The 27,233-nt window shown below is 33.7% G+C and overlaps 1 protein-coding gene across 1 annotated transcript; it reads left to right on the top strand.

Moving 5' to 3' along the window:
- The first annotated feature begins 9,312 nt into the window (after window positions 1–9,312).
- LOC145691547 (phospholipid-transporting ATPase ABCA3-like) lies at window positions 9,313–23,891 on the top strand. Its single transcript, XM_081766954.1, has 2 exons — window positions 9,313–9,525; window positions 23,689–23,891. The coding sequence occupies exons 1-2, from the start codon at window positions 9,349–9,351 to the stop codon at window positions 23,836–23,838; spliced, it is 327 nt and encodes a 108-aa protein (XP_081623080.1). The 5' UTR covers window positions 9,313–9,348; the 3' UTR covers window positions 23,839–23,891.
- Window positions 23,892–27,233: the final 3,342 nt, after the last annotated feature.

The raw sequence follows: 27,233 nt of genomic DNA, 5'->3' as shown, positions 1-27,233 counted from the left end.
CTGACGCACCGAATTCTTAACAGTGCTTTGTGCAGATCGCTCTCATCACAAACACTCCCCAATTGGTAATAATTATCGGCTACACAACGTCCAGCTGCGGTGAAGAATAAACTTGCCGGTTACTCTTCAACTTAATATCCATGTTCCAAGGCAGTACCATAAATACGCCTTACTCATTCACGCACTATCATTCACACCCCATCGAGTAAACCAAATTTGCACTTCTTAGAGACCAAAACTGGTCTCTGACTCCGCCGTTGCTTATTTCAAATGAAAAGAAATATGGAATTTAGAATCAAATGGCAAGTATTTTTGATGCACACTTCATAATAACGTACAGAATGCTAATTTATGTACTTAATGCTGATGTAAAAATAACTTAAACCATTATCTTTTAGTAGTAATTATGTGATATACATTATCATATATAATACTATAACGAATGGTACCAATATTTTACTTTTGCTCGTGCAGGTATGAGTTTTACGAATATGTTGTTATGTTGTGCTTACCTTTTAAAGTTACTTACATGCAATATTGAAGAAAATACTGATTACTTTTCACTCTTACTACCTTTAATCTTAGACTCTGAGAGAAAGTTTGTAATTTTCAGAAAAGTAACCCCCACCACTTTCAATAGGTATCGTGATTCTCTTGCAATCCAAGCGTAGGAAATGTGAGAAAAGTACATTAAGTGCATGCACCATATTTATAATATATATATTTTAATGAAATTTATTAGTGCAAAACATTCTTTTGCCGTTACGTGAATAGATAAGAGTTACTTCGTCATGTATTGATTGTAAACCTAACACTTGCAAAGAAACAACAAAATTTATAAGACATTCAGAGAACAAAGGACTTACGTAGAATTTACAAAGTTATGATAAAAATGGTATATAAAGCTTGATCTTCCACTTCAAAAACATAGAAAATTGAAAATTGTTTTTGTTTTAACTAACTTAGACTTAAAGAGTAAGAGATTTAAAGAGTAACTTTAATATCAGTACATGGCTGTTGTAAGGATCCCCATATAACATGAGGACATGTTTATGAACGACACGTGCTAACGTGTACAAACAAGCTGACGATACACTGGACAGGAAGACAAGAAGGGAACCCAAAGTGGACGAGGCACCAGAAGAGGGCCTATAAAAGAAGAACCACAGAGAAAGGAGGCACCAGTTGACCACTGGTCGCCTATCCACAACAGCCGTGGAAGTAGCACTGCTAAGGAGCTCAACCTATCCTAATATCCCTGGAGGTTGGTCTGAAGAGAAGGGGATTCCTCAACATAAACCATACATCACGAGGCTGCCATGAACCGAAGATGTTTCCTAGGACCTGAAGTCGCTACATGACACTGAGATGGCGCCTAAGCAAAAATGTTACCGTATGAAACGTATTTCCTTCAACCTTGGTTTTAAAGAATATTTTGGTATAGTTACTTTGTAAAACACGAAAACAATTTTGTATTTTTATATAAATAAATAGATAAAGGACTAGATTCTCTATCCATATTTGACTCTACCTACACAAGATATTACATTATTTTCAACACAGAGAAAGAGCAGATAAAGATGTTACGTAAATATGAATATGACCAGACTGCCCGAAATTTACCTGAATCCTTTGCGCAGCGAGCTCGCAATATTTGTAAATTTAATTAAAAATTACAAATATTAAGACCTCTCCGCGCAAGGGATAAAAGCTGGCTAATTAGTTATATTAAGTGACTAACTACCCAGCTCTGTGTGTTAAAATATCAGAAGATTTAATGGTACGGTATCACTAACTTCCCATTTCCTTCTGTTCTTAATCAACTGGGTCAAGTTCATCTTTTGCACTCGTCTCTTGACTATGTGTATATTTATATTGTCTCCTCATTTGCACCAAGTATTCTTAAGTGACTTCTTTCTATTCTGACTACTGATCAACTTTTACATCATCAGGCAAATCGTATAAATTATGCAAATTTTCGTTATGCAATATTTAAAAGTATCTACTATGTCGAAAATATTTTAGATACATTGACATGTCTATTCTAGGCAGTATTACGACCACTGGATAACTTCTATGTATTTAGTTTTCTCTCCATTACCTTTTAACACATATCCCTGCCTATGTGTAATAAAACTTAGATATTTACAGTATTTCTGTTGTTTTCATATCATCTGTTACATTTATGTTTTCAACATAAGGGATAACCTTGTGAGTATGGCTCAGCTAAGGACTGTATTTAGTATATTTGACCTTCCTTTTAGCATAATCCAGAACAACATTCAGTAATAATAGAGAAAACGCATGCTCTTTTTCTGGTCATTCTTGACGTAAAAGCCCGTGGACAAACATTATCAAATTTTGGCTTTACTTTTTGATTCATTCAAATATCTTCATTAATTAAACCATATGTTTCATTCAATTTTCCAAATTGCGTAAGAGTTGCTTAACGTCTCCCTCCTAAAAGAGTCCTAGGTCTTCCAAAGTAAAAAAAATGATGTTCCATAACATTGTTTCAGTATAATTTGCTATGTTTATGCCAATTTGAATAAGGGATATGTAGTATTAAGATCCCATTTATTTTAGAATTATTTGTTTTTGGGAAATATTAGATTAATGGTTTATCAATTTCACCTGAAACCACACTGACAATTTCTAATTATTTTACCTGCGTATGGGCCTAGTGTTGCTAAAATAATATATGACAATATTTTATAAGACGTGAACAAAAATAATATCTCGATAACATTTGGAGTTAGTTTTGTCGCCTTTCTTTTGAATTAGAGTAATATTTTAAAGTTCGAATGATTTTGTATACAAGTATCAAACGTTTATCCTTCCCAGTAAAAATTAACTCAGCTGTAATTACGTCTGGATCTGAGAGTGTGTGTATCTTTAATTTCTATATTGCCATTTCTATTGCTATTCTCTTAGTTTCTGGGATATACAGTCACTTGTACATATTTCACTTCTCCCAGCACATTTTGGCTACATGTAAAAAAGTGTCAAACAATCTACATTTTCTGAAAATGTTGCTTCTATCTGTGAGAATTCTGCAGTCTGCTTTTTTTTTCAATATATATGATGGATGTACATATTATATCATAAATTCCGTGCATTTTTATACATGTGTTGCATATTTTTCTTATTTTATATTCAAGATCAGTAATTTTAACTTTTAAAACTGACGCTGCTTTGTTCTATAATCGTTTCAAGTTTCCTACTTGGTGTGAACCAAGTTTTGTGAAGTTGCATCATTTTGATTTTGTATCTAAACCAGTATTTCACGTTTTCCATTCCCTCTTAGTTTAGTGAATAACTCTTGGATAGATGTATATTTCCTACATATTATTCACCTAGCCCAGTTTCTATATTATATACATTTTAATGCTATTCATAAAATCGACTTAATTTTTTTAATGCATAATTATACACATATAACGAACTTGCTAATATCGGAGAATCTACTCAGTATTTAAAACAAATATTGACATTTTCATTAACCTTAATATTATTTTATTAAATTTAAAATTTCCGATTTCAGATGATGAACTTTCCCTTTCTTTCGCATAATACCATATATTTGCGATACTGAGATGTAGCAAGCACCGTTAGAGTCAGCTTCCTAAGTAACCAAACATCAATTGCCATCTATTGCCTTATAGAATCTACTATCACGTTGTCAATTTGATATTGTGTTCTTACATCCGTTAGTGTCGAATTATATTTATAAAAAAAATTGTATACTGTTCAAAATTTTGGCATTCAACATAAGTTTGGAATTCCCTAATAGAAATTTCAACGATATCACGGGCATAGATAATATATCCCTTTTACTCCTTCATAAAATATTTCGTTTATATTGGTATCCTTATCTTTAGATGCGACATGTACCTTTAGAAGATAAATGTCGCGCTAGCAATCATGAAGATTAATAAAATATACTTATTATTAACAACCTCAACCTGTTTAATTGCTACTATTATCCGTTTATGAAATTCGGTTTCTCTCAGAACAGCATGTTTCGGATTAATGAAACTTCTAGATATAAGTGATAGCTGTGAATATAGTGAATAATGAAACGAACACGCAAGCGAAGAGCCACCAGGTTAGGGTTTTTCCATCCGGGTAGCAGCCTCAACCTATGTAAACGGAAACTCTTAAAGAAAAGATCACATTAATTTCTATCACTTTTAAGAAATATGTCGTAGAGCATAATCTCAAATCTACTGATGGGACCTGAATTATTCCACTTATATTCCGGGGCTAAATTCATGATTGACTGAATTTGCATGGACGATTAGGGAGAAAGCTGAGGAGCGTTTTTGTTTCAAAGCTCAATAGTGCACAAAACATTTTTCTTTACAGTTATCCTATTTCGATTGTTAAGTCATTGATTGTTATTTAGTCGAGTACTGAAAAACGCTCGTGAATTAGTATTATATACATACAGCATATTTCGAGATTAGCCAATTCCGATTTCACAGCTCACATTTTAGCATAAAAAGCTTATCTATCCCATATATACCTCGGTTGCTCAAAATTTGCTCTATCTAGTTTTGAAAGGCCTGTCATCAATTAAAGACAGTATACATGTTAGTTAGCGATGCGAATTAATATTAACTGTAAGTTAACTGTAAGACAAAGAAAACGAGTAGTGAAAAAAACTTTTATTTCATCGTTCGATCATATTATACCATATAAATATATTGATAACAAGTTTCTAATTAAAATACTTCACGTAATATACGACATTGATCTTTCAACGAAACGTAAATTTTGGAAATCATTTGTTTTTAAATTAAATTTTCTGATCTTGTAATTTCCATTTTATAATTGGTTTATTTTGATTTTAGCTAGTGGGGATGATTGCAATGCAAAAATTATATGCAACAAATCTTAAGCTACGTTTGGTCAATATTGTAATCGCTGTTGTTCTTATTAAAAGGAGTAATAAGCATGTGCTCACAACTATAACTTACACGCAGATTTCACAACTTGATTCCTAAGGATTGCAAACCCCAAACAGGCATATTTCTGCAAGCTCAAAGCAGGTAGCTACCATCTTTGAAAAGAGATGGATATTTTTTACGAATGGTACTTGGAATACGCGTTTTATGTATGAGCTGACCAAATGGCATATAAATGTCAATCGAATTAAGTGGTTTAATACTACAGCGCTCAGAGTTGTCAAATTGATCCCGCGTGGTTTTAAGTTTTTCATGATTTAATTTCTATACGAGTTATGACTTTTTGTATTTGTGACTTTATTCATTTATGGAGCTAATATAGTTTTTTTTATTTTTTTAAAAAAAATCCAATCTTGTGTTCAAATATCATAGCTTTAATGGGCATTTATACTTAAAACAGCAACATTGGATAATATGCCTCAAATGAAATAGCCATTAATATCGTGTAGTACCCAGGCTATTATTTTGTCCCCTAGGGTACTAGTTTTCTGTTTTGATAACACAATAAGACACCGAATTATGTCAACATCTGTTTGTATTAGTTTTCCGATTGAATAGACTTTTGTAAAGTGAAACGTGACTGTTCATTTAATCTGTTCTAACAGCACATACATATTATGCAAGCATTGCATTGCAATCTTAAGCTATCTGGCAATGCTGAGTAAAAGCGTATTGTCTTTTTAGAACAATCGTTTCACGGACATGGTTTGAAGACGCAATTTTCCGAAAGGAACACATTTGAGCTGAAATAGCATGAAGTAAAATGAATTAGATTAAAGACTTATAAATGTTTGGAATTCAACAACGAGAAAATAAAATATTAGACACGTACCTCCTTCATAAATATAGAATTATAACTCAGAATAAGTCACAGAAGAACAAAACGTTCACTTTTTGTCACTGCGACTGAAGAGGAGTTTCCTACAAAAGATGCTCGAGAGTGTTTCATCATTTAAACAATACACTCTATCCAGGCCCACCTGCGTTCTCGAATCAGCTCAAGCTTTAATGAATAACAAGGGCTATGTAAAACTATCACAAGTGAATTATGTTTAGTAGTTTTATCTTTTGCAAGTGACGTATCCTCCACGCACTCCAAATGTATAGTTTTACGTTTTTACCTGCAGTTACTTGTTTATAAGCCATTTTAATTTCTTACGAGAAACTGTCGACAACGGAAATATTTAATATATGACGAATTTAGAAATTTTGTTACCGAATTCTCTATGATTATGAGTCTTTCTATCTGTCCGTTATTTCCGTTTTTTTTCAATTTGGACCCATTCATTCGATAGAGCATCAAAAACTATCTGAAAAAGTGGTGAAATATTTCGCGTTACTTTTACCGGCCCTGAAAGGCTGACCAAAAAGTGCTCGCTTTCCGGAGATTTAGCAGAAATATCTCAGGAACCATTACTTATAACGAGATGATATTGGTGTTTATAAATACCTAAGAGGATAGTGAATATTTTGGTACCAAACAGTAGCTGGTGGCCACTAATTTGTTAAGGAGTCACTAATTGGTATCGGTACCTCATTTTTTACCATCCTCTTAGTTTTTGTTTAACACGAATATCATCTCTCTGTTGCTTACCATTCCTGAATTATTGGCCAAAAATACTTCCGATTTTAGGAAATTTAAGGAGCCATATCACGGGAACCGCAAGTCATAGAGAGATCATATGTTGCGATTTTTTCAGAGGAAACATATGTTGCGGACAAAATTGGAGGAAACAATCACAGTTATCCTTCACTCCTTCTCTTCATTATTTTAAAGTTCGTTCTAGCAATGGTATTGCCCTTGAAGCATTCTCAACTGGTTTATTTACACAGGTTTTTGCTTCTCTTAAAAACCAGTAAAATTATTGAAATTATAATTATTCTAAAGATGACACCGAAAAATGCTTCAACATATGTGTAAATGACTATATAAATTCCCCGATGTACTGGAGTATTTTTTATAGAAATCTTTTTTCGCAAGATATGAATGATGTTTCCAAAAGACAAGACAGATTCAGAAAGAATATAAAGAAAGGTAGGAGAGAGGCAATTATCTTTATAAATAAGTGTAAAAGGGAGACATATATATAATCTTGCTTAAGAAGATCAGAAGGTTATAAAATTAAAAAAAATGAAAGTATAAAAAATAAAATATTAATAATTTCCAAGAAGAAAATTAATAAGTTAGGTTTATTGTTTCTAGGTAATGAAAAAAATAACACCAAATATTTGTTTTTATTGATTATAATATGTATTAACATTTCGTTAGTGCTTCATTTTAGTTTGTGCTCGTGATATATTGTATTCAAATATATCAAGTTTAACTTATACGAATATATAGTAAGAAAGATTCATTTTTTCTATATTAGAAAGAACATTCAACTGTTATGGAGATGGTGGAGACCGGTTATTTGTACTGCTTAATTACCCATTAATTCTACTTTTCGCATTATTGTGGGTGAAAGATAGATTATTATATTATTAAAATACAGACAAAGGTTGGAAAGTAACACGAAATCTTCAGCGTGAACCCTAATAGTGTTACACACAATGACAGAATCTCACTCGAGATCATACAAGCAAATGCGATTAAAAAGTTTATTCTGATTTCGTATGACAATTCAAGAATATTTTCGTTTACTGTTGGAATATATATGATGCTTTAAATAATAAAATGATGAGAAGGTATCGTGACTTGCAGGATGAATAACGATAGTGATCACAGATTGTGGACATAACAATTAAACTTAAATTCTGCGAAAGTGACAAACATGATTTATTTGATATCACGGACACTACATTCTCATAATCATGCCGATGTTTAAGTTAGGTCGCAGTTTGTATTTTTTTTAGAGTAACTAAGAGTTCAGTTACGTTTCAGATAAAATGATTTCGATTTTATGATTACTTCTTTCTTTATTGGTTTTTAATCATTAAACTGGATATTGTTTCCGTTAACTATGTTCCAAAACTCACCTTATATGATGCCAATTTAAGCACCCTGCAATTTAATTATACATGTGGCAATCCATTAAACTGAGACGCTGTTGGCCGAGGACAACATAGTTGAGGATAAAAATTGCTACAACGAATATGTAGAATCACAGCACAGGATTTTCGAGTTTTGAAATACGTAGATTAACCACATTAGTAAATGTTTATATGTTTTTACGTTATCTGATACTTGATAGATTGTGTCAGCACCTAGTATAGCGTTAGAATTGATTAAGATTACCATCGCTGAAACGCCAGTTTTCTTATATATCCGCCCTGGATTTCTATTCGAGCCATCTGACCAACGATTTGTGGAGAGTATGCAACACAGCCGCCGAGAAAGTCAGACAAGTACTGTGTAGGTTATATAAACCTAAACATATCCTTATTTTCTTACACCCTTTACACCCCATAACATCAAACTCTGCTTCCAATTTAAATCTGTTCTGTTTCATTTACAAAGCAGACAACGTTTGGAACGTATTTCTTCTCGTCTACCTACTTAAGTACTTAAAAATCTTCAGAGTGATGGTTACATCTAGATTCCAAACATCTAAAGTTTATTTCGGTTAATTTCAGCTAGTGACGAGAACGAACTCTGCGATTATATTGTAGTGTATTGTACACACAAATACGTCAAATCTACAGTATATACAAACGTTTAAACAGTGGAGTGACAAATGATTTAGGTGAAATATATATAATAATGTTCAGCAATTGGACACATTTGACAATTAGGTAATGCTCGTTGCTAAATTCCGATTTAGCACAAAATCAATTTCCTTGTTACTGAAATAGTACTTTCTCTTCTCATTATCTATATCTGTCCACCTATATATATTGCGTGTATTGCTAATTAGTCATTAGTTACCGTTTCATCTACCTCAGATGGCACGTATGTTATTGTCATATTTTGTAAAATATTAATAGTACTATTGGATGGCATTATATAATAACATGACTAGAAGATTTTAATTAACATTTTAAGATAAAGATGATAATTAAAAGTACGCCGTTCTTGACTATATTGTGCACAGCTAACAAAGATGAGCAAATGTTCTTATCACTTATACTCACTTGCAATTAAACCTAGAACGTCTTGAAATATAACAGTATTTGAATGTTATAATTTGTTTTGTGTTAATATTTTTCATATTATTAAGCATAAATGGTATTGAAGGAACAAATTATGAAACGATCCTCGAACTATTTCACTCCAAATGTAACAAATATAAAAATGATTTAAAAGTGTAACAATTATATAATCATCAGATACCATTTCTAAACAAACATTTTAGATCCAGACTAATTATTCAAATATATTGTTTTTTTTTATCATTTTAGCATGGGTGAATGCGAGAAACTCTGTAATAGACTGGCTATTATGACAAAAGGAAAGTTTAGATGTCTAGGACCGATTGCTAATTTAAAAAACAGATACAGTCAAGGATTCGTAATTACAATTAATTGTGATAGCAGCATTTCAGCAGAAGAGATCAACGAAATTAGTAAAAGAATGCATGAAGAGTTACCTCCATGTTCCTTACAGGACGCACATATGGTAAGAACTACCAAACATATTTATTTGAAACATATAACTGATTGATTATCTCAATACCAGTGCTCTCAAAATAAATATTATATCTGTGTTATTTAAAAGAAATATGTTCCATCTAGTTTAGCATTTTGAATAAAAAATATTCTTCTTTAACCGCCACACATACAGAAATAACATTAGGGAAAGATATAATAAAACTCAATTATTTATAAATATTATACATACAGAAAGTAATAGATGCATATAATGTCCCTATTGGAAATGATTTAAAAGGATTGCTAAGGTCTACGCTTATATGGGATGATGATGATTTTGAGTTTGACATCCCGTTCAGCAGAGATGCTACATGAGACGTGGACCTACTGAGTAACATGGAATCCGATCCACATGAGCTCCCACTGGGAATTCTACTCGCGTCTCCCACGCTGAAAACGAGTACACTAACCGTTTTGTCACGAAGGAGCTCTTACGCTTATATGGGATATGCACATTAGTCATACATGAATAACAAAATTAAACCATGTAAACGCCACGAATTTCAATCTACAGTAAAATTGAAAGCATATTCTACTTTATTCCGAAGATAGAATCCTTATTTCTATGACACTTGTGTTGTGATTGTGTTAACATTGTGCAACAACGTAAACATTGAAAATGGTCATATATTTAACACATACTACACTACATTAATGTTAGTTTATAATTTTATTAGTTATAGTTCTCACAAGAAGAATATTATGATTTTTTGTGGAGCGCCTACTTCTTAGATTGAACAGTCTTATCGCAGGCAGTTAATTTCAATTATTTTATTTCTGTATTCTCTTTGAATCGTTTCAAGAAATTTACTGATCACACAAATTTCAGTTGGTTGAACTGATGAACCATGTATTTCGTGTTGGGTAACTTTCTCAACAATTACATCTTTCATGTTTATGCTGAGCTTCCATATTTCTGCTAGTGGAAGTTTCATTTTAAAATATTTCTTGTAGCTTTCCAATGTGAATGGTTATAATGATTTCTCCACCATTATTGGTAACGTTCTTTTCTAAATTTTGTTTTGAGAATTTACGCTATTCAAAAACGTTAAACTAGTTCCGAATTCTTTGAAAACAAGCACATGAGTTACTATCGACTATTTCGATGTTACTGTAATCAGGTTCACTACGAATAAATACACTATGTTCTGTTTTTTTTTAATTTTCAACCTGACAATTGCTAACTATTTTGTGAAAATTATCTTCCTTATTTTTGTTATATTCATAATAATCAATTTCACTGTTTCTACTTAAACTATAATATATTAATCACAAACTAAGTATTTGGTGAACAAAACAATATATTCAGATTGAGAACTGCATACGTGTGACAATTTCGCAAACCAACACACATATGTAGATTTTAATGCAAATATAATGTTTCTCTCATTGAATAGTTTGTTTGTGTTTAATTAAATACATAGTGAAGCTACTATTTAGAATGTTAGAATGTTGGAAGTTCCTTTGCTGCCAGATATTTTCAGTTTAGATATATCATTTGCCGGCGAAGCACAACTACCCTGCATATACTGTATGGCCCCCTGTCGGAAACGTGTCCAACACTTGTCCAAAAATTTAGATAATATACAACTAACATAAAACGAAGATGTTCTTGTATTTCTAAGGAGGAAAAAGGGACCAGTTGAATATTCGACATTGAAAGCCTTAAATCTTATTGTAGATTCGAAATCTATGACCGAAAATGTGCATCGTTTACTTGAAGTACTTTTCCAATATCTCCGTAGCTGGTTCTGCAATCTCAAAACAAAAGTTCACATCATGGTATGCCACCGTGATAATAATCTAAACATGTCGAGAAATACACTTGAATTAAAAGAAACATAAAATATGTGTTCAATATTTGTAGGTTGTCTAACGAACACAAACATTTTCATTTATACTTCAATATAACCCTAGTAAACTTTTACCATGGAAAAAGCAAAGTTATCACTTTGTATCAAGAAACATGTTTTGTAGAAGTGTAAAAGTGGGTCAGACGAATATGTTAGTTAAATATCACTTGACATAAATACATCTGGTAGTAAAATTATTATATCACACCAATACGTAAAAGCGGAATTAAAAGAAACATTTGCACAGGAAAACAGTTTTACAAAAGGAAAATAAAAACAATGAATCTTAACAGATGCGCAGGAGTATTGTAAATTATCTTAAATCAGAGAAACATAGAAAAGTTTTGTGTTTCTAAATGCATGAATATTATATTTCAATAGGTTCAGACATGCTTAATATGAGTGTCCTTTGTAATTCGATACACATGACTATAAAGTCTATTTCTTGTGACACTCTTCCGAACATCCCAGAGTCACTATATCCTGTTGCTTCTTGAATAGATTTTCAAAGTTTATGTAAATTGTTTGCGAATGGTGGCATATGCACTTGGTTTCTATTATAACCAACATTCTTGAGGCAATTACAGTCTCTTTTACGTGTAATTCGAGAATACAAAATCTAGTTATGTCTTCGTTTGTTGTCATCTTGGTTTATTGTCGAATTATCATCCGAATGCGTAACTGAACATTAGCTTTACTAGCCATGAATCCCTTTGCTTCTCACGATTGAGCTGTCTAAAACATTTGCAGATGAAAAGATTATAACCGATGTCTCACATCATGTTTTTAAGCTCTCCACATTTGTCATTCTGGGAGTAATCAATTCGTTGGTAGAAGCCAACTACAGCATTCCTTCTGACGTCCGTTACTTTGAATGTTACATCATTAATAACTCTTTGACGAAAATTATCGAAAGTGTTTCGCCTGCCAATCTGTCCCAGGGAAAATTCATTGTTAAATCATTGAATCATATTTACACCTTCGGTTAGTCTTTCACTATCTTCCTGGAACCGTGTAACGGCGGAATTGTCTTATACAATTTCTGTAATTGTTGGAAGTATTTGATTTCGAAGTACACTATTCTACAGTTAGAAGTTGAACTGCCATTAATAATATTTTGTATATATATTCAGCACTGAACATCAGACATTCAACTTTTAAATATATTAAGTATATGTTTTAAAATAGGTATGATAATTGATGTCCTTCCTAAATTATCAGTTATATCTGTGGCCAGTTAGATAGAAGGTGATTTCATGAATATACAGTGCTGATAATAAAAGTAGGTCCATCATTAATTTTTTTTATGATATTTCTACAACATTCTACACGGCTATCAGTTCTTATCATTTAGCTCGTGTATCAGATTAATATTGTATTAACGGAACTTCATTTCCTTAAATATTTTGCACAGAGATTATACTAATATCATGCTGTTCAGCATCTTTACGAGTGCTAACATGAACGCTGTAATAAAGTACTGTGCAATATCAATCCATTTCTGTCCAGCCGTTGCCGATTTTCGTGGATATGTTACGAAACCGTCCTAGTTCCCGTTTGCTCGGAATCTCTTATGGTTCACTTTACAGTAGACTTTGGAATGGAATTCAGGAAATCACGCAACATTTCGTTAAATATCACTCTTAGTTCAGCATATGATGATTGGCCATCTCCACATCCTTGTGTCGTCAAAATAGATAGGTTTTCTTGTTCGTAAAACTTGACGATTCTTTCTTCTTTGCCAATCTACTTATTAAAATGCAGAAAATGTAAGATCTATATTTTGTGACCTGTAATACAAACAAGTATTTGAGTGGGATTGTGAATATCAATATCAGATCACTTCTATATTGGTATATCTGAACTTACTATCGAAAGTAAGTATTGACAAAACATGCTAAGTGTCTCCCCTGATCAACTGTTACTTATTTTACTAACTTTAAATTACACATTTACTGTCTTGCTCTCTTTCCTATTGTCCAATAGACGCACTGATCAACTTCAGTTTTCAGTCAAATTTACATGCTTCTTCAAATTATATATATGGTCACATATATGAGCATAACAAAATAATAATATCAACTTAAACTTTAGTGGATCAACATTTAATTTGAACATGATCGTAAGTTATGTATTTTCGGTTTCTCAGAATCCGAATCTGTAATAGCAATAGGACTCTTCCATTTAAAATTCTTAAGTTGTACTTCTCTCCTAGGGACAGGGACAAAAACTCCCTGTTAGCTGAATATAATGTTTCAAAAATCTTGGAAACTTATTTCAAGTACTTTAAAATTGTAAGTGTATTTCCCGAGATACAGTGTGTATTTAGTTTATACCCAACATGAGATTACGTACTCTAATATATATTTTTTTGAGATTACAGCAACAATTGGAGGGTAACAAATAGTACTTCCAGTAAATGTTGCATTTGGTATGTCGCAGAATCCTAATGAGGAACAAAAATACAGTTTCCATTTCAAAATTTAGCGTTGGCCCTCCTAACCTTTTCGATACTTGTGAAGTTCAGAAAGTTTGAAACCATATTGGATGTAATCAAAACACTCATCAAGTACAACTCGATTTCCCGAGGCTCTGTTCTTGAAAGTTCACAAACATTTAAAGTTGTACACCAATTACATCAGATATCCATATTTACGCCCCTTACTAACTTCATGAATCACGAGTTCAAAAACTTCATCTGACTCGACTTGTTCTAGCAATTAGGCGATCTTACTGAGTAGATAGCTAAATTATTCTCTAAACGCTCTGGAGAAGTCGTGTACAGTACGCCATAGAAAATAGGTGATGTACTAAGACCGTGAGTTAGGCAACCCAACTTGGCCCACTACAAGATTAATTACGCCTGGTAGAGTAGCTTTAACAGCAGCACGAAGTTGCCCTCAACTGTTAAAAGAACAAATCCTAAAGTGTGTTTTTGTGCAGGATTGAGGAGAAACGCTGGCTGGCGATATGACAAAAGGGAGTTTTTGGATATTTGTATTTACAGTAAACAGCACAATACCAGAAAAAATATACGGAGACCAGAAGCGGCAATGAGAAGATAACAGTCAGGGGACTTAAATAATCTTATAATTAACTCAAATGAGGGATTATATAAAAAGGTTAACTTACTTCAAATGACTATACATATATGCGTATCAAACATACGGATACGGATAGGTTATGCGGTATATGTATTAGTTTCTTTTTTTTAAAAAATAAACACAAAAAATTGCGCTGAGTTTTAAAACTATTAACAGTAGTCCTACCTGCAAAGCAATTAATGTATGGATTGATTATTCAGGAGAAGAACCCAGCACCTAATGAAAATTTTGGGAGTCTAAAATGACGTGAGATCCTAGGTTCCGGCGCTACTGATTCATACGTAATGTTTTGTTCAATGGCCTTTTACGAACTTACCCGTACAAAGCGTATTTCTCCTTAGTTGCAAATATAACTGAGGGTTTATGATTTGTTTATTATTTGTGCAAATCTACACATTGAGACACAAGGAGAAAGAGGAGAATATTGTGTCAAGAAACAAAAAAAATTAAAAATGCACGAAAATATCGGTTAATATCAAATATAGAACCATTGATGGAATTAACTCTGTAACTTATTTTCTCCATTTATTTTCCTTCCTTTATTTTCAGGAATACATCAGCACTGAATTTTTCCACTGGAGGTTATCTTTCATTTAGCAGTATCCAACTGGAGGTCAGCCTTGTAAATGAAACATTTTAAAAAGTGTAAACGGCAAATTCAGAAATCGAACACGGGTTGTCGGATTAGGAAACTATAACGCTAACCAGTCACCTAAATCGTTACTTCTTCCAGCTCATCTAAAAAAGGAGCTTATTTTAGTCGCTTAAAACAGTAGCTTGTCAATAGTTAGATTATTTGGCAAAAGTCAGGTATATGTAATTGAAGACCCGGAGTACATTATATCATTGTATTCACTAAATTATCAACATTACAGATTTTTTTAAAGACAAAATAAAAACTCCTTTATTTTAAATCAAGTACGGTGCATGTATTATTCTCGTATACAAACTAAAAACAAATCAATTGCTGCGTAATAATCGTGGTTCAGTGGTCTAGACGCTCGACCACTAAACTGAAGGTATTCAAATCGAATCGGATCCACGAACGGCTACTTTTTTTACTTTAGAATTTTTGATGGCGATTGATCGGCGATTGCACACGTTTTACGTTATTCAGATATTTGAGTACTCGGATGTTTCAATACTTGAACTGTCAAATCTTCAGAAATAATAATAATAATAATAATAATAATAATAATAATAATAATAATTATTATTATTATTATTATTATTATTATTATTATTATTATTATTATTATTATAAGTAATATTATCTTATAGAACATTAAAAGTTGGGAGCTTATTATCGCTCAGGGCATAACATTAACACCAGAAGTGCATCATTTTCCAAGAATATTTCGGTTTTGTTTAGTGTTGCTCACGAGAAGCGGAATTTCTCTCTCGTTTCTGAAACAAAACAAACAAAATTGAGACGAGAGTTAAAACGATTACTCTCTTTATCTCTATTCTCGAAATAGTGTATGTGCATTCTTTAAGTAACAATTGCTTTGTATACTGAAACTTATAAGCTATTTTGTTACTTTTTATTTCAGAGCTCATTGAATTTATTATGGTCTATGTATGTATTTTGTAGCAAAGCTTTTATAATTACTTCTGCATATCCTAAGATTTAGTTTATTATATGCCTTACTGTTCAGTGATATTAATCCTAACAGGATAATTACATAGCAGACATATGCCTATGATGTTCACTCAGGTACATGGGAATGGGGCCACTATGTGCCTTTTGTCCTTATGAGAGAGAAATCTGATGGACAGCAAGTGGTAGTTACAGTCTATGTCCGCCCCTAGGCACATTCCTAACATGTAGCTGAGGAACATACCAAGTATGTTCAAGGTATATACTTTCCCATACCGTAAGCGAAAATTACTCCCCCAAAATATGTTAAATCGCCTTTATGTGTAGTTTTTTTGCATTAACGTGAGTCTAAAAGCACTTTTAAAAAGTTGAAAAAAGTGCACCACGTAAGTGTGGCGCGAGCCATCAACCCTTTAATTACTAGGCAGGTGCTCTTCCGACTTGGCTACGGAGGTGATGAAGAAAACATCGCTTGTAGAGGGATAAATTCTTGTGGACTTACCGGTATTAACTTGGCTAATCAGAGTGCTTCCGTAACTGTATTTTCGACGATAAACCTTTGGGTTCAGATAAAATCCGTTCGCCATGTACTTTTATAAGAAAATGACGCGCATCTTTTCACTTTATTTGATTTTTTTTTCCATAATCAGCTTCAAATGATCGGCCACAGTTAGCATGTAAAAAATACAATTCTTTATCCCTAAATAAGTAAATAATTGACTGTTCAGGTATAAATCAAAGATTCATCTTAATTTTTTTCAATTGAGTTATGACATTTCTTTCTTCTAAATTCATCTTCCAAATTTGATGCATTTGTTGCTTCTTTTTTCTAAGCGATTGTGTACTAGAAGTAGTGGAGTGAGGTGGAAAATTTTCCGTAAAATTTTGCCCTACATTTTTCCGGAAAATTGTCCGTTCTAAAAAAATATTTGTAATCAAGTAACAATTCCTCAGTAATCATAAAAATAATTGAAATCATGTATAGAAATGTTAAAAAGTGAAAGATCGTTTAAAGAATCTAAATTTTTTTTATGGCTGAGACAATTTTCAGTACCATGTGGGAACAAGCAAAACAATTTTTCATGAATCGAAATATTGTCTGTCTTGTATGGAAAAATTGAAGAACTATTTATGAGTCGAAAATTTTCGTCAGTTTGAGGCAGAAAGTAAAACAACTTTTTTTGAATCGGAAAGATTTATTGCTCTATAGAAACAAGTGAAAGGAATATTTATAGATCGTAAAGCTTTCATTAGATGTAGAAAGGAGTGGAAAAAACATTCATAAGCCGGACAATTTTGGATATTGTATATAGTGATGTTAGGTGGAAAATTTTCCACTTCATTTAACTGCACATTGAGCTACAAAATTGAATTTCTGTAGAGGAAAGTTAGTTAACAACAAATTACAATTTTCCATTTAACTTTCGGAAAACGACAAATTTTCTATTATTTCAAGTGTGGAAGCAAAAATTTACATAGTGTTTATCTTTCTTTCTCTCTCTCCATGTGTGAACTTCGTTGTTAGCGGTTAAATTATGCGCCTTTGGCATGGGAGACGTGCTTCGATTTCCGGCTGGAGCTCATGTAGTTCGGATTCCACGTTAATCAGTTGCTCCCGTCTCATATACCCGTCTGCTGACATGGACGTTAAACTGAAAGTCATTTCAATTCAACTCTCTCTCTCTCTCTCTCTCTCTCTCTCTCTCTCGCTCTCTGTGTGTGTGTGTGTGTGTGTGTGTGTGTATGTAAAGTGCCGAGAACATACTTCGAGTTCGTAGAGTACAAATATCCAATTCTATTATTTAAAATTTCAATTTATTAAAAGTTATGAATATTTTCTGATTCATAAAAACATACTTCACTTATCTGTACATCATTGGTTAGCAGTAAAATTTATTGGTAATAAATATTAAGTTAAAATGCTTCATGAAGTGAAAATCTAACGATACTTCACTTCTTCAAAAATGTTTAAAAACTTCAATGCGTTCTTTCCTCAGAATCCACCGTTGATCTCAAAAAATTGTACTTCGACAGTTTAATATTACTAAGACGAAGTTTTATCATAGCTTTGCAACTTTTCTAGATTTACGTATTATATTCATAAATAAGTAAAGATAATGTAAAGTACTTACTGAAAATTTTTGACTACCCAAAATTATTCATTTCTGTTAAGACAGAGGGACTTATGCATTTTACCTTAAAGTTACAGTCTTCTTAGTTCGATACGATTCAGAGACATTTTGTATACCTTGGTTTCCAAGTTCGGAAGCCATGCAAAGCAAGATGAAGAAAACGCCTCATAGCAGACCAAAGAGGGAAAGGGTGAAACGAGGCTTATTTGGCACGCCAAGTGAAATGAGTGAAGTGCAGTTACTCACGTACTCTGACGTTATGCGACACTATCATTGGTTTCGAAGTGGTTTAAGTGTTTACGAAAGCGTAACTAAATTAACAGTGACTGACATTTGTAAACTAGTAGGACAAAGATTTGTACATATTTGGGGTAAAGCAAGCATTCCTGGGTTTTCAGAAGAGGGTTTTTGACATGCTGAAAACATTTTAAGGAGTGCGATAATAGTTAAGGCTACTGGCAAAAATCATGCATAAAATGAAAACTACTAGTTTGATCTCAATGAAAGTTTCGCCCTTTGCTTGCCATAGTATCTCACGTGTGTATGCTAAGTGTGAGCGCGTAAACATAAACGGGAAGTGAATGAAAGCGGAACAATCAAGGGTGTCCGCGAGCGGCTTATCCAATTTTACGAGAACCAGTCCACATGTGATTTTACGGCTGCTTTAAACCTTTTTAAGTGTGAATATCCTTATAGTGCAGTGCATAAAAGTATATGGAGACTGGTGAATCATCATGAAAGAAAAAATCTGTTTGCTCAATTTCCAAATGTATACAAAAAGTGAAACGTTCAATTAACGAGAACTCTTGAAGAACCCTAACTTGTCAAGCCGTTTGTTAGGACGAAAATATCAAATTTCTGAGTTCAGTGTAAGATCAAGAAAGAATACGGATTCAAGGTTAAAACATGTAAAAGTGCACCACTTAATACAGACAAACAGAAGAAGCGCGCTAAGATCAACTGCCGCAAACTCTCCGACAAGAAGTTCGTGAACAAGATTGTGATCATTAATGATGAAACATAGTGTTACCAAAACTTAGCGTTCACAGCTGTTTCCAAGTATGTATCGTACATTGGTAAATGTCAAGTTAATCCTAGCAAGTTCCTTAAACCTAAAGACAGGTATACGAAAAAGTTTTTGATCTGGCAAGCGATCGTGGCAAAAGGTAAAATTTCGTTTGCTCTTGTTCGAAGTGGGACAATCAACGGTGACCAGTATTTAAAATCCATTGAAAAGGCTTTGTTTCTATGGATACAAAAAGAGTTCACCGGACATGACATTGTATTTTGGCTCGATATGGCATCCTCGCATTATCTGAAAAAGTGCGAGACGCGCTTACTGATGCTGGTACCGAATTGGTCGGTAAAAACGAGAACGCGCCAAAACATCCTCAGGCTAAAAACGTTGAGCATTTTTGGTCTCTAGTTGAACACGAAAAGGCTAAAAAGCTTACTTTCATCAAGATTGTGAAAGATATGCAAAACAAAGTGGTCGGATATATCAGAAGAAGTGGCAAAAAGTAGTGGACAAGCGCTTTTCCGGAAGTTCCTTTTCAAGCTCCAAGAAATCGGCCGCAAGGCTGTCTACAATGCCAAATAGTAAACTACTTCTTTTTTTCAGATTTGTTTGTTATTTGTTTGTTTGTTATCATTTGTTTATTATATTAAAATGTGATTTGTCAAAAAATAAAAAAGTTATTACAAAAATTCAAAGTTCCCTTAACTTAAATCGCACTCCTTATAATAAGTGTGGCGCCAAGGAAAAGCATTTCAGTCGACAAGTACTTACAAGAAGCAACACTTCGTACAGTTTTTTGTTGCACACGCGGAAAAGTGTATTTTTGACATTGCATCTTCCAAAAGTAAAACCGTCGAAGATTGCAGGTGTAAAAGGACACGTAACATACCAAAACGAGAATATAAGTTTATTTTGGACCAGAGAACATCACGGAAAATGAGCATTGGTAACACTGACGTCCGAACAAACAAATCTCTCTCAAAGATGTTTTCCCGTAAGATGAGCAGATTTATGGGGCAGACAACTAAGAAAGAAACAGGAATTGTTGACGCAAGTCTCTCAAGTAGTGGGATTAGGCATAGGCACAGGTCAAAGATACTGGCGTAATCAAAGGTATCCAGCGAAGCTGTTCAATCGGAAAGCACGTCGGAATCTGACATCGAAGCAAGTACAAGAAGGTAACATAGCATAATGCACATTTATCTTCAAAATACACCGGAGTCAGTTTAGAACTGGAACTTAAAAAAGAGAGGTTGCTTTGATCGCTTCTGCCTTATTTCATTTCGCAAGACTCATAACGCCAGAGGCCAAAAATCTTATTGTTGACAGATGTAAGGTACGAAGAGGAAAAGATAAACCGGGTGATAAGATCCAGAAAGAAAAGGCTCACCTAGGCCGGGCGATAACAAGTATCTACTTCGACGGAAAAAATGATGCAACTCTTATGAAAGAAAAAATTTAACGGCAAATTACGATGACGAGAGGTTACAGGAAAGCATATCACAGTTGTATCGCAGCCCGTTTCAGAGTACTTGGGTCATGTCACACCTAATTGAGGCACTGGCAAGGATATTGCCGGCTCTATATTGGAGCTTTTAGAGAAGAACCAGTTCGACATGTGAAGTCTTGTGGCAGTCGGCAGCGATGGTCAAGCCACGAACACATGATGGGATAATGGTGTGATAAGCCAGACACAAAGATCCTTAGGAAAGGAACTACAGCATCTCATTTGCCTTCTTCATACCAACGATTTGCCTTTCGATACCTTGTTACCGAATTTGATGTTGGGACGACCGGACCCAATGCTTTTTCAGGCCCCATCGGAAAGAAATAAAAGGATTGTGAACTGTTACCGATAGTCTACTTAAGCCCTTTCCCGTTGAATGGGTATCTGAAATGGAAAACCCAAATGGCTCAAGCAGCGACCAGAATTATCTCTTTGAAATTTGTAAGGCTGTAGCTACAGGAATGCGAACTACCGATCTAGCAAACAGAAAACCAGGAACATTATCATATTCACGATGACTTACATTGGCCTGTAGGTTTCTTCGCCACCACATCAGTACTGATAAACCTAATTCATGTTTGTATCTACTTTGCCAGTACTTTAAAGTTTAACGCATAAGAACCCGTCTGATGTTCAATACGGCGAAATCCTTGGTTCGAAATGGGCGCCATGCGTGGGTTTATTATAATTGAGCTATCACGTTTTCTTCTAGAAAATCTACAACACATAGTTCATTCTGTTCTACAAACAAACTGATAGTACGCTCAGCACGAAAACCTGCTGATAGTGATGACAGCATACGAAAATCCGCATATTCGAACGAAAATTGTATTATAACCATCAGCTAATTCTAAAAACGACCACAAGTAGCTTTTCTGTTATTGGTGTTGTGCGTGTTGCCTAACCAAACACTTAAAAATCTTAAGTCGGTTCGGGCAGGATAAGGGGTTGTCCAAAAATAAAAAAAAAACATTCAGTAAGGTCGGTCCCAGCAATGACACCTTTTTCGCATTAGCCGTCATCGTATTTCCAACAAAAGTGAAAAATGCTCAACCCTAGTGTGTAGTTGTTTATGTTACCATTTCTTGTTTATGTCAGTAACTATGATCTATTTATTTTATTTGTTTGTGTAGAAAAACTACCAAACAGATCAATAGAAACTTAGTACAGTGTAGAATATGTAGAAAGGCGGCTTACAAAAGCATTTGGTGCTGGGGTAATAAAGTGGAGTAGAATAGGGAACAGTAGGGTATGCTTCAGTTTTCCAATGAATTCAGGATTAATCTTTTATAATTCCATTTATAATTTCAGGAATAGCGAAATTCTTTCAAATTTTGTTTCCGCGAAAAAAACAGTGTGAGTGACGTTCATACAGTACTACAAGGGATGTCACCAGAGAAGCCGTTTTGCCTACATAACATTAATTACAATTTTTTCTAGTAGCACAACGTCAGGCTTTTGCATCTATGGAATGAAGATGTAAAACGTAAGGAAACACGCTACGACTTGTTTGTCAGTTTTGTAAACTAACACGACTACAAAATCATGAGTATTACGAGGGGATCCATTGAAAGAAAAGTACCAATGCTTCCATTTGTTCCATTTGCATTATCAAATACTATATTCAAATGACTGCGCTTTGAATCGAAATCTGACAGGGTAACTTCTACCTTGCTAAGTTCGAGCTCTGTAACTTCTATGTCAGAAGCATTTAAAAAAAAACCTTTAAGTTGTTTCTCAATTGACGACTTGTCAATGTTCCAATGCTGCTGCATTTTTCCACATACACTCACAGTCACAGAATAACGAACTGACGACTTCCTATGAAAGATGCGTTTCCAGTCAGTTTTGCAGGCTGCTCCTTGTACATTATATGGTTAAAAGTAATTGATAACACCGATTGGGACTCTCTTTCTTTGTATATATATATATATATATATATATATATATATATATATATATATATATATATATATATATATATATATATATATATATATGTGTGTGTGTGTGGGGGGGGTATAATGTTAAGTGACATATTTAGTTGTTACAGGCTTGAAGGAATAAACTAATAAAAATTAAAATATTCATGTGGCAAATAATGAAAAAATGTATACACTAAACTTTTATAATGTACAGTTGGCAACGCTCCACCAGAATAAAAGCTCGAAGTGACCCTGCATGTTGTAATACCAAATTTGTTTCAAACGAAAATGAAATAAATAGCCAAACACTGGAATATAACAGCGTATCTAGTGAATAAGCCTTAAGTACTACTAAGGGGGTCCTCTGAGGCCCACAAAACTTTCTTTATTTATAAATAGGAAAACAGAACACTTAAAACTAAGCAAGTGCGTTTTATAATGAATGGGGTCAAGCTTGGCAATATATATATATATATATATATTTTTAGATTTTTTATGCAATTAAAAATGTTACAAAATATAACAAAAATAATTTGTGGCCCTCGGAGATTCCCCTTGGTGTTCCTACGTTTAATAACCTTCATTCCGTACCTACTGAAATGTATGTTTCTTTACAACCCGAGAAACAAAAACGTATGCACAGTCTCGATTTTATCTCTCCTCATCTTACCAAAACCAACGTCTCAAACTGTTTTGATATGAGCTAGTGATTATTCTAGCCTAGATTTTTATCTTAATTTAATATTATTCTTCAAGCTCGTAAAGAGGATCTTAAGACTTAAAACGAATCACTATTGTCAATTCAAGTACTCCAATCGAAAACCAGTATTTACTAAAATGCTTCTGTGTATGGTTTGTTAACATTCTCGTGGTCGTTCATTTGACGGATTTTGGAGTTGTATATAAGGAACTTAATAACATATCTTGTACTGATTCCTATTTATAATATATTTTATTCACACTTCTTAACACATACATTTTCTATTTTATAGGGCATACTGCAGTACCATGTGCAAAGCTCGAAATATTTTTGGCATGAATTATTCTCCAAAATGGAGGCTTTAAAAGATGACTTTGGATTTGAATATACCATAGAAGAGGCTACATTAGAACAAATGTTTTTGTATCTTGCCAGGAATTAATGTCTTAAAGAATTAAATGAAAAGAAAATGTTTTCGAAAATCGTAAGGATGAAGCAACGAAAGATCTAAATCAATAACGTTCTTTGGTTTTTCATATTTTTACTATTATACATTAATATTTAAATTAAAAGTGTAATTGCTTTCATGATAATTCATAAGTGTCCAAATCAATTAAATGTTTTGAAAAGGCTATAGCTTTAATTTCTTTTCCATGACCTTTGAATAAATTTAAACACTACATTACTCCTTTTTGCATATTTTGTTACAGGAGTATTCAATGTTGTAAAATAGTTGGAAAGATAATTAATATTTAATATTCAAAATAGAAGGATAATCAAACACAGAAGATATCCCCATTAACACGAAAACGGTCGAGTGTTAATTTGTGATGTGATCGGTCGACAGGTAAGAGCGGCGCTTTCTGAAAATATAATCATTCCTATAGCTGTTTATGGCTTTATATGGATTTATTTGGAACACATTTCTATATGTTGACATTTTGAGATTTATTATTATTATTATTGAGCTGAGCGAAGCGAAGCTCTTATACTCGGGTTAGCCGTTTGGTTGTCCGCGAACTCCACCTAGACCGTTTGGCCGATCTCAACCAAACTTAGCACGCTGATAGAGTATGTCGTGCTGAGTGACAACATGGGTCGAAACCAAAAATCCGATGTACCATCGAGGAATAATCACCGAAAAACGCTTACTCCTAGACCGTTTGGCCGATCTCAACCAAACTTAGCACGCTGATAGAGTATGTCGTACTGAGTGACAACATAGGTCGAAATCAAAAATCCGATGTACCATCGAGGAATAATCACCGAAACACGCTTCGTGATTACGTAGTTTAAGCTCGCTCAGCTCATTTCATTGCAATCGGGTATATACATTGCATTCCTAGTTATTATTATTATTATTAATACAAATAAAATAAAATTATAATCCGTTTATATAAAACAATATCTTATTATAAACAATATCTTATTATATTTGCATTCAAAGTTTCTTCTGAAATCAATTTCTGTTATCCCCTAAACAATGCAATTACTTGATTATCATTATCGCATAATATTACATTTTTATTATCATTATCACATAAGGATTACATTTTCTAAAAAAAATATTTACACAATTAGAGCGAGTTTTCAGTATATGCTCTTCACATGTTCATACTATTCATATTTCTAGATGGAAATTTCAAACGAAATTAAAGATATAAATATTTTAATGTAAACATTCTACATATGTGTCTTGATACATACAATAGGTATTTCAATAAGATGTCCTACTCCATGTCTCATCACTGTCTCATCGCCCATTACATTCCAGCAGATGTTAACAGTGTATTCCCCGCAGATTTGTACTTCACAGGCAGCATTTCGTACAGTTTTTTTTTCTTTTTATTCGTAAGCTATACGTGAATCTGCTCCTTGTTCTTCTCCATGATCTCGGAAAAATCACTCACGCCGTCCATCGACAGGTGAGCGTGGCGATCACAAATTACGGATGGTCACATTTATAAGGCCAGTGCTACTCCAACGGAAGAGAATGAAAAGGTTACACTTGACGCTCACACACAAGACAAATCAAAAGTCAGCTACACGGCGCCTCAAGTCTGTGACCGCACTAGGGCGGCTTTGAAACGAAAACAACCTGGGTGAGGGCCGCGCTCACCTTTCGACCGTTCCCGGGTTAAAATAAAGGCAAAATTTAAAAAACAATCTGTACTTTTTCTCTACTAAAGCGTCTTTCGATATAAGAACAGTACTCAGCCAACGAGGAATGGAGCAATATTAAGGTGAATAATCTATCTTTTAGTATACAACGTATGACGGGTTCCACGGGAGAGAATGGAGACAGAAATCAATACAGGATTAATGCTCACAAAATAAAACTTTGATGCTCTAGTATACTCATGTCTGGAGATTGGCTGAACAGGAAATATTTTAAAACACTCCTACTTACACCAGATGACAACAACACAACATGGGTTAATGAGCTAATTATAATCATGGATTTTTGTAATGTATATTGTCTCATGAAATAGTGATGTGATCACTACCAGTTGCGGTCGATAAGATCTCCTTATAAACCATTGAGAACTAAGATACTGTGTCCGAGACCATTACAGACATTGTAAAAGGTTTCAAGGGTGGAACGAGGCAGTTTGGATCAAACCTTTTTCGCACATTCCATCTATGAACTCAGTCTTTGTTTTAAGATATGAAGAAGGCTATCCATTCTTCTATCTCATAAGTAGGACCCGGAAGTTGAGGAAGAATATTGTTTTTTACGAGTGCCCGAAGATGAGGTTTAACATAATATATGTTCGTTTTGGGTTATTGTAGGCCAGAAAATGGTGGATGTTATTTGTCATTTTTTTGCCTTTTTCGCGTTTCTTTGTTTATTGATCTTTTCGAAGATTTTTTCCGGTCTTAACGTCTTTTGTTGAACTTCATCTTTGGAAAGTAAATTTACTAGATATTAACTCGAATCTATACAACCTCTTAAACATATTTTCGTTAGTAAATAAAATTCCAATGATAACATATTCTTCAACGACCGTACTGATAAGACCAGATCTGCAACAAATCAGGTAAAGGCGCGTAACAATGTCCTCCAGCAAGGGGACTGAGGGCGGGGAAGTTTTCTTATTTTAGTTGTACTTCAGTTTGTGGAAGGACAGAACGTTAACCTACAAGAAGCGGGTTAATTTCTTGAGCATTATATTCATTGAATATGTAAGTCTAATTAAATTTAGTATTGTTTTTACGTCATTTATTCCAATTTTTAGGCACTTTTCAGATATTTTAGGTCTTTTTATAGGTGCCTTTTAGGTCTTGAACTTCCGAGCCCTACTCATAAGTTTTCAAGTCCAGCTACCCATGCCCCTTGCAAACGCCGCTATTGATGTCTTGCTAAAAGTGATGCCCTCTTATCAACAGTTCCGTCCGTTCAATTTTACTCCGCCAGCCCATTTCCCTTTTAGCATACTGCAATAATAAGTTAGATGATCATACTAAGTATTCCATACCTCAATATTTTTACAGTTTTCAGTATTTAGAAATCAATATAGAAAGAGGAACTAATAGTAAAATTTAAAAACTTCCATTCTCTGTTGGATATTGCGGGCAATAGCATTATGTTCGTTTTTGACCCAGAATCGATTCCAAGAAAAACATTATTCGATTTCTATTAACCTATTGTGTTTCACGGTAATTAACTTCCAGACCGAAAAAGGTTATTTTGTACAATTTTCGGTTTGATTGGAAGATAAGCTGAGAAAAATAATACATTACACTGTTAAAAATGAGGTGCTGAAACATCACAAAATGACTACCACTTTAGCGTGTTATTTGTGTGTTAATTCATCAGCAAGACATCGCCTTCGA

Source organism: Thermobia domestica, chromosome 8, assembly GCF_964235325.1.
Source record: "Thermobia domestica chromosome 8, izTheDome1.hap1.1, whole genome shotgun sequence".
Classification (NCBI taxonomy): Eukaryota; Metazoa; Arthropoda; class Insecta; order Zygentoma; family Lepismatidae; genus Thermobia; species Thermobia domestica.
This window is presented reverse-complemented; position numbering and strand designations above follow the sequence as displayed.

Bases quoted from the DNA above. Each gene is read 5' to 3' on its own strand.
- LOC145691547 (XM_081766954.1), top strand. From the start codon at position 9,349: ATGACAAAAGGAAAGTTTAGATGTCTAGGACCGATTGCTAATTTAAAA. The intron at 9,526-23,688 runs GTAAGAACTACC...TCTATTTTATAG, and splicing joins CCTTACAGGACGCACATATG to GGCATACTGCAGTACCATGT.